This window comes from Salvelinus sp. IW2-2015, unplaced genomic scaffold (assembly GCF_002910315.2).
Source record: "Salvelinus sp. IW2-2015 unplaced genomic scaffold, ASM291031v2 Un_scaffold5362, whole genome shotgun sequence".
Classification (NCBI taxonomy): Eukaryota; Metazoa; Chordata; class Actinopteri; order Salmoniformes; family Salmonidae; genus Salvelinus; species Salvelinus sp. IW2-2015.
Window position 1 is genome coordinate 15,268 of NW_019946627.1, and position 8,929 is coordinate 24,196.

General features: G+C 44.5%; 1 protein-coding gene across 1 annotated transcript in view; it reads left to right on the forward strand.

The window, feature by feature from the left end:
• The first annotated feature begins 609 nt into the window (after nucleotides 1–609).
• Nucleotides 610–8,929, forward strand: part of LOC112078174 (zinc finger protein 585A-like) — an 18,397-nt gene continuing 10,077 nt past the window's right edge. The window contains exons 1-3 of the mRNA XM_070441971.1: nucleotides 610–1,184; nucleotides 1,668–1,836; nucleotides 6,922–8,208. Coding sequence (XP_070298072.1) covers nucleotides 1,176–1,184; nucleotides 1,668–1,836; nucleotides 6,922–8,208 — 1,465 coding nt within the window. The 5' untranslated portion in view covers nucleotides 610–1,175. The remainder of the gene's footprint in view (nucleotides 1,185–1,667; nucleotides 1,837–6,921; nucleotides 8,209–8,929) is intronic.

Below are 8,929 nucleotides of genomic sequence, written 5' to 3' on the forward strand. Positions count from 1 at the left end.
AACGCTCTCCATCCAACCTGACAGAGCTTGAGAGTATTTCCAGAGAGGAATGGGAGAAACTCCCCAAACACAGGTGTGCCAAGCTTGTTGCGTCATACCCAAGAAGACTCGAGGCTGTAATCGCTGTTCAAGGTGCTTCAACAAAGTACTGAGTAAAGGGTCTGAATACTTATGTAAATGTAATATTTCAGTTTTTTTTATATACATTTCCAAAATGTTCTAAAAATCTGTTTTTGCTTCGACATTATGGGGTATTGTGTGTTTAGATTGATGAGTGAAAAAAATGATTTCATACATTTTAGAATATGGCTGTAATGTAACAAAAGGTGGAAAAGTCAAGGAGTCTGAATACTTTCCCAATGTACTGTAGATTTAGTTTAATGGGGTAGGAGGGTTGGGGAGTGTTTGTGGGCTGGTAGAAGTTAGTATTTGGTTGTTATGATATTTTCATGGTGGTACAGAATTGGTCAGATCATGATTGATCGTACATTCCAGCACAGTAGGTGGCGGCATGCACTTAAACGTTTGTTTGCGGACCGCCAAGACGCCATAGAAAAATATGAACTGGTGGTGGCGGTAACGCAGAATGAGTCGGCAGCAGAGTCTAGGACGGACCGGAAATAAGACCGGAAGCAGGAAGACACTAATGTAGCTAGCTGGTAGCTAACCATGCATATATTATTAATTGTACCGGTAAAAATGTTCTATATGTTCAAACTGTAACGTTAGTAACAAGCTATTGTTCCGTAGAGCCTTCTGCTGTTTTGCAGATTGACAGAAGAATCTAACCCGGAAGCTGGCCTGGAAGAAAGAATATGCTCATGTTGATAGCTAGCAAACATTAGATGAGTTAGTTTGCTAGTGTGAAATGTGTCTGATATCATTTGATACCGTTTAAATTAGACTTTGATATTGCCCAACCTGGACTATATACGTGGAGCTAGCGATATTTTCAACGACCATTTCATATAGTTTTGTTATCGGGTCTAAAGTAAATTATCGCTATCGTTGGCCTAAATAGTTAGCTAACTGAGTTGTCGAATAGTTTTGTATGGAAAGTAATCCGCTAGCTAATGTGACCTCGTGGTGAACTGTCGGGGACTTGAGAAGAATCGACTTTAGTTTAATTCAGTGACACAACTCTTTAATACGAAACTATTTCTGAAGAATTCACGATGAATGAGGTGAGAATGACTATAAATAATGCTAAACCAGTCGGGATGGATATGCCTAAAGTATTAGCTAGTTAGCAAAATCATTTAGCTATTTATTAAAGCGGCAATCATAAGTTGAAACAATCACAAAGCGTCTTGCTTCGGCTCTTAAAAGCTCATAAAAAGTTGAGGGATGGCCTGAAGAAATGTAACCACTCTCAAATTCATAAACAGGGCTATTGATGCAAGGACTGACCATCCATGATATGAACATGATAGTTTTAGCCATGTTTTGAGGTTATATAGTGTTTGTTTACATTTACTTTGTTTACAAACATCGGAGTAAAACAAGTTTATATTTTGGGTTCTGATGGGGCATCACAGTTGAACTACGCTCATGAGGCATTTATAAGTTAGATTCTTCAAGAATCAATGGGTATATAGAAGTAATTCATATGTCATGAAATGTAGCAACTGCAAATTGCCCCTTTAACGTCTTATTCTTTGTTTTAGGATTCTGCTGACCCGTCCAATCCCCCTCTCTCCTGCTCCTCCACTGAACCCAACCCTCCAGAGTCACTGGTTCCTGACTCTAACCATAGAGACATCGACAACTGCAGTGAAATACCCAGATTTAACATTGTAGTCAAYGAGGAGGAAGACTGGGACGTGGATAATACTGGTAAATYAACATGCTTAATMAATTAKATCTCAGAGATTATTCAGTTCCATTACACACATAGCAGTTTAATTTTAAATCCACCTGTAATTTCTCTACAGACTATCTATCTACTAGCTCTAACCTTAACCTTATTCTAAACATAACCCTAATGTAACATTGGCAAGCAGTTTCTTATCAACAGAAGAGTTTGTTGATAGTCCATCTACAGATGGTCACACTATCTGTTTAATTCAATAAAAGGTTAATTGTTTATGGAATAAAAACACAGGACAATGACCGATAATAGCTGGAAAATAGTAATACATTTTGTTTACCCCTGAATTCTTCCATGTCATTTCAGCCATGACACCCACCATCACAATGATTCTTATGAAATAGTGTCTGTAGGTAGTAACAGGTAAGATTAGCATTCCTGCAACATTATTTTGTTTTAATTACATTTCATCTCTGAGAAATGAAGCTAATTGATTGCATCCAAATTGGCCCTTTTGATTTAAAGGATTCACATAATAGTCAATGAATACCAACATCTGATCTGGACCAAACCTATTCCTACCATTGAGTAAAATGCACTACATGGACATACTGTTAATTAGTGGAGTTGGCTAATTAAGCTGCACCCGACAGGTGTATAAAATCAGGCAGGGCCTCCCAAGTGGCGCAGCGGTATAAGGCAGTGCGTCGCGGTATAAGGCAGTGCGTCGCGGTATAAGGCAGTGCGTCGCGGTATAAGGCAGTGCGTCGCAATATAAGGCAGTGCGTCGCGGTATAAGGCAGTGCGTCGCGGTATAAGGCAGTGCGTCGCTAGCTGTGTCACTACTGATCCTGGTTCGTTCCCAGGCCGCGACCGGGAGACCCATAAGGTGTCGCAGTGCTAGCTGTGTCACTACTGATCCTGNTGTCGCAGTGCTAGCTGTGTCACTACTGATCCTGGTTCGTTCCCAGGCCGCGACCAGGAGACCCATAAGGTGTCGCAGTGCTAGCTGTTTCACTACTGATCCTGGTTCGTTCCCAGGCCGCGGCCGGGAGACCCATAAGGTGTCGCAGTGCTAGCTGTGTCACTACTGATCCTGGTTCGTTCCCAGACCGCGACCAGGAGACCCATAAGGTGTCGCAGTGCTAGCTGTTTCACTACTGTTCCTGGTTCGTTCCCAGGCTGTGTTGTGGCCGGCCGCGAACGGGAGACCCATAAGGTGTCGCACAATTGACCCGGGTTAGGGGAGAGTTTGGCCGGCCGTGTTGTCCTTGTCCCATCGCGCTCTAGCAACTCCTGTGGCAGAACGGGAGACCCATAAGGTGTCGCACAATTGACCCGGGTTAGGGGAGAGTTTGGCCGGCCGTGTTGTCCTTGTCCGTGTTGTCCTTGTCCGTGTCAGCGCAATGCACGCTGACACGGTCGCCAGGTGTACGGTGTTTCCTCCAGCACATTGGTGCGGCTGGCTTCCGGGTTAAGCGAGCAGTGTGTCAAGAAGTAGTGTGGCTTGGTGGTGTCATGTTTTTCGGAGGACGCATGGCTCTCGAACTTCGCCTCTCCCGAGTCCGTACGGGAGTTGCAGCGATGGGACAAGACTGTAACTACCAATTAGATATCACGAAAAAGGGGTAAAAAAAGACATGTACATGGACATGTAAAATTAAATTAAAACATTTATAAAATAAAATCAGTCACATAGCCATGCAATCTCCATAAACAAACATTGGTAGTAGAATGGCCCGTACTGAAGAGCTCAACTTCCCCGGTCAATTGTAAGTGCTGTTATTGTGAAGTGCAAACGTCTAGGAGCAACAACGGCTCAGCTGTGAAGTGGTAGACCACACAAGCTCACGGAACGGGCCTGCCGAGTGCTGTAGCACGTAAAAATCGTCTTGTCCTCAGTTGCAACACACACTACCGAGTTCCAAACTGCCTCTGGAAGCAACGTCAGCACAAGAACTATTCGTCAGGAGCTTCATGAAATGGGTTTCCATGGCCGAGCAGCCACACACAAGCCTAAGATCCCCATGCGCAATGCCAAGCGTCGGATGGAGTGGTGGAAAGCTCACCGCCATTGGAATCTGGGGCAGTGGAAACGTGTTTTCTGGAGTGATGAATCACGCTTCCCCATCTGGCAGTCCGACGGACTAATTTGGGTTTGAGAACGCTACCTGTCCGAATGCATAGTYCCAACTGTAAAGTTTGGTGGAAGTGAGTCCATATCAAAGTGAGGCCATATTAATGCCCATGATTTTGGAATGGGATGTTCAATCAGCTGTCCACATACTTTTGACCATGTAGTGTATGAGAAATCCAATATATAATGATTAATAGGCACCAACCGACCCCACACCCCAATGCCAATCTCACCTTAACCAGTGTACAGTATCAGTTCTCTGTCTGACAAGTAGTACGAAGCTGCGGCTTGGAGTATTGCTTCTCCATACTATGTAATGCATTCCCTGTGAATCTAGTGATGTTTTTTTTCCCTCTGTTCGTTGAAATTAACCATTTAAATAACTTGCATTATTTACCATAAATTTGTGTGCAAGTACCAGGTTTTTCCCACCAGATGCCGCTGTTCCTGCTGCTGCCACATCATTGTATACATTTTACTGGTCTCCTGTGTTTATTAAATGGATCAAAACATTTTCCTTGCAACTTTGGGTAGAAAACCAATAGCTTTTGATCATGATGAAAATAAATTGCGTGGTCATCCTCACAAGTCAAGCCAGTCCTCCCATGAAAGCAATTGAGTTTGTCCGTCTCTTAGCAGCCTGATGCTTTAACCAAACTCTAGTAGGCAAAACCTGGTTCTTCCACAATAATTAATGGCAAATAATGCAAGCATCTTCAATGGCAAATAATGCAAGCATCTTCAATGGCAATTTTGTCTGAACAGGGAATAAAATCAAATCACCAGATTCACAAGGAATGCATAACAAAGAACGAATAAGCAATACTCCAAGCCGCAGTTCTTGTCAGACATACAGTGGCTTGCGAAAGTGTTCACCCCCTTGGCATTTTTCCTGTTTTGTTGCTTTACAACCTGGAATTAAAATAGATTTTGAGGGGGTTTGTATCATTTGATTGACACAACATGCCTACCACTTTGAAAATGCAAAATATTTTATATTGTTAAACAAAGAAGAAATAAGACAAAAACAGAACTTGAGCGTGCATAACTATTCACCCCCCCAAAGTCAGTACTTTGTAGAGCCACCTTTTGCAGCAATTACAGCTGCAAGTCTCTTGGGGTATGTCTCTATAAGCTTGGCACATCTAGCCACTGGGATTTTTTCCCAATCTTCAAGGCAAAACTGCTCCAGCTCCTTCAAGTTGGATGGGTTCCGCTGGTGTACAGCAATCTTTAAGTCATACCACAGATCCTCAATTGGATTGAGGTCTGGGCTTTGACTAGGCCATTCCAAGACATTTAAATGTTTCCCTGTAAACCACTCGAGTGTTGCTTTAGCAGAATACTTAGGGTCATTGTCCTGCTGGAAGGTGAGCCTCCGTCCCAGTCTCAAATCTCTGGAAGACTGAAACAGGTTTCCCTCAAGAATTTCCCTGTATTTGGCGCCATCCATCATTCCTTCCATTCTGACCAGTTTCCCAGTCCCTGCCGATGGTAAAACATCCCCAAAGCATGATGCTGCCACAACCATGCTTCACTGTGGGGATGGTGTTCTCGGGGTGATGAGAAGTGTCGGGTTTTCGCCAGACATAGCGTTTTCCTTGGTGGCCAAAAAGCTAAATTCTAGTATCATCTGACCAGAGCACCTTCTTTCATATGTTTGGGGAGTCTCCCACATGTCTTTTGGCAAACACCAAATGTGTTTGCTTATTTTTTCTTTAAGCAGTGGCTTTTTTATGGCCACTCTTTCGTAAAGCCCAGCTCTGTGGAGTGGATGGCTTAAAGTGATCCTATGGACAGATACTCCAATCTCCGCTGTGGAGCTTTTCAGATCCTTCTGGGTTATCTTTGGTCTCTTTGTTGCCTCTCTGATTAATGCCCTCCTTGCCTGGTCCTCGAGTTTTGGTGGGCGGCCCTCTCTTGGCAGGTTTGTTGTGGTGCCATATTCTTTCCATTTTTTAAAATAATGGATTTAATGGTGCTCCGTGGGATGTTCAAAGTTTCAGATATTTTTTTTATAACTCAACCCTGATCTTTACTTCTCCACAACTTTGTCCCTGACRTGTTTGGAGAGCTCCTTGGTCTTCATGGTGCCGCTTGCTTGGTGGTGCCCCTTGCTGGTGTTGCAGACTCTGGGGCCTTACAGAACAGGTGTGTATATCTGAGATCATGTGACACTTAGATTGCACACAGGTGGACTTGATTTAAATAATTATGTGACTTCTGAATGTAATTGGTTGCACCAGATATTATTTAGGGGCTTCATAGCAAAGGTCGTGAATACATATGCATGCACCACTTCAGTTTTTTATTTTTTTTGAAACAAGTAATTTTTTTTCACTTCACCAATTTGGACTATTTTGTGTCTGTCCGTTACATGAAACCCCCCAAACATCTATTTAAATTACAGGTTGTAATGCAACAAAATAGGAAAAACATCAAGGGGGTGAATACTTTTCAAGGCACTGTAAAGAACTGATACTGTAACACTGGCTGTCTGGGTGAGATTGGTGTCTGCGGATGACTTTTGACCATTTTAAATTGGACGTCCGGTACTATATTTACTGAAAATCATATGAATCCCTTCAATTAGAATGGCCAATTTGGGTGCAATCAAATTAGCTGAATTTCTCAGAGATCAAATTACATCTGAACAAAAATAATTTGCGTTTCAGAAACGCTTCTCTTATCTGTTAGTAACTATAGAAACGATTTCAGAACTATTTTTTATTTCACCTTTATTTAACCAGGTAGGATAGTTGAGAACAAGTTCTCATTTGCAACTGCGACCTGGCCAAGATAAAGCATAGCAGTGTGAACAGACAACAACACAGAGTTACACATGGAGTAAACACATGGAGTAAACGACCAGCTGACAACATGATTATCTGAGAGGGCGGGTGTCGAAAGCCTTTTTCGTGTGTTTTTTGAGGTTGAATGACCCCCCCCCCCTCTTATTTTCCAGTTGAAAGAGGAGAGAGTTCTAACTCTAGTGATGGGGAACCAGCAGAACCTGAACAGCACCAGGAGAATCGTAGAGCTAAGAAGCTTTGGCGCTGCCCAGAATGTGGAATAGAGATCGCTCACCCATCTAATTTCAACAGACACCTGAGAACACACACAAAACCTGCTAAAGAGTCTTCCGTCTGTCCAGTATGTGGAAAAGACTTTGTTCACCCCTCCAAACTGAAGAGACACCTCCGAACACATACAGGAGAGAAGCCTTACCAGTGCTCTGTGTGTGGGAAGCGATTCACACTGAAGCCCCACCTGGAAAGACATCAGATGACCCACCCTGGAGAGAAGCAGCCAGACGCGACAAAGAAGCACCCGTGCTCCGATTGTGGAAAGGAATGTTTCTCTGCATATGAACTYAAGATGCACATGAGAAAGCACACAGGGGAGAGACCTCACCAGTGCTCCTACTGCGAGATGAGCTTTGGCTGTAAGGGAACTCTATCGAGACACGTACGACGCCATACAGGAGCACCCACACCAAAACCTTACCAATGCTCACAGTGTGGGAAGAGATACGAGTCACCATCGAGGCTCAGGCAGCATCAGACTATGCACACTGGAGAGAAACCTTACGAGTGCTCTGATTGCGGGAGGAGTTTCGCTTCGACCAAAGGTCTTCGCAAACATCAATGCAGCCATGCCAGTAACCATAGCAACCAGTGTACACTGGGAATTTCAGATACGGCGTCATCAGGCAGTCGAACTATGATTATCAAGATCGAAGACGAGGAACAGGAGCTGGCAATTAATGTCAAAGAGGAGGAGGAGGAAATTAGTGTTTTTGTCTATGCTGATAGAGAGAAACCTTACCAGTGTACCACCTGTAAAAATACCTTTGTTCACCGTAGCTCTCTAGCAAGACACAAAAAATCCCACACTAGTGTCGCACAGTACAGCTGCTCAGAATGTGGGAAGGAATTCAGCCAATCGTGTACTTTCAAGATACACATGCAACAGCACACCGGAGAGAACCCGTACCACTGCTCTCAGTGTGATAKGAGTTTCTCAGCTTCACCACTCCACAAAAGACACCAACGAGTTCACACTAAGGTGAAACCTCACKCCTGCTCTCTCTGCAGAGAGAAATTCTCCTCATCAGCAAATCAGTCCTGTCTCCATGCCSYAMCTGTGACTAGCCTGAGCCAAGCTCCTGGACAGGGATCACGGCAGCAGGTGTCTGCAGCGGTAGAGGAGTCTGTTGTACTGGATGTCAAAGTGAAAGAGGAGGAAGATCCTGCTTTTGGTGAGTAAAAGTGTTTATTTTGTACTATAGCTTTGAAGTTTAATGGGTCCATACTTGCGACCTCTTGCTTAAGCTTTAACCATGAGAAAACGTAGCCCTATGCTAACACGACCAGCTGACAGCGTCAGAAAACGTAGCCCTATGCTAACACGACCAGCTACCACGCCTGTTCAGTGTCTATGCTACAGTGCTCAGAGTGAGTAGTATCTAGAGGACCTCAAGCCTCCGCGAGCGCACGCATGGTTTCACGCCTGGCACCGGTCGCTGAAGATCATCAAGGACCGCTCAAGCCACCCGAGCCACAGCCTGTCACTCTGGCTATCCATCTAGAAAGATCAATCAGAGGACGCTCAGCCTCCCGAGCCAAGCCTGTTACCGCTACATCTAAGAAGATCATCAGGGCCTCGAGCCACCCGAGCACGCCTGTTCACCCCTGCTACCATACTAGAAGATCATCAAGGACTCAGCCTCCGAGCCACAGCCTGTTACGCTGCTACCATCTAGAAGATCATCAGGACTCAGCCCCACGAGCGACAGCCTGTTCACCCCTGCTACCATCTAGAAGATCAATCAAGGACTCTCGAGCCCCGAGCTACAAAGCTGTTCACCCGCTCGCTACCCTCACCATCTAGAAGATCATCAGGACCTCAGCCTCCCGAGCACAGCCTGTTCACCCTGCTACATCTAGAAGGGGAGACCGTACAGGTGCTTAAACTGGAAG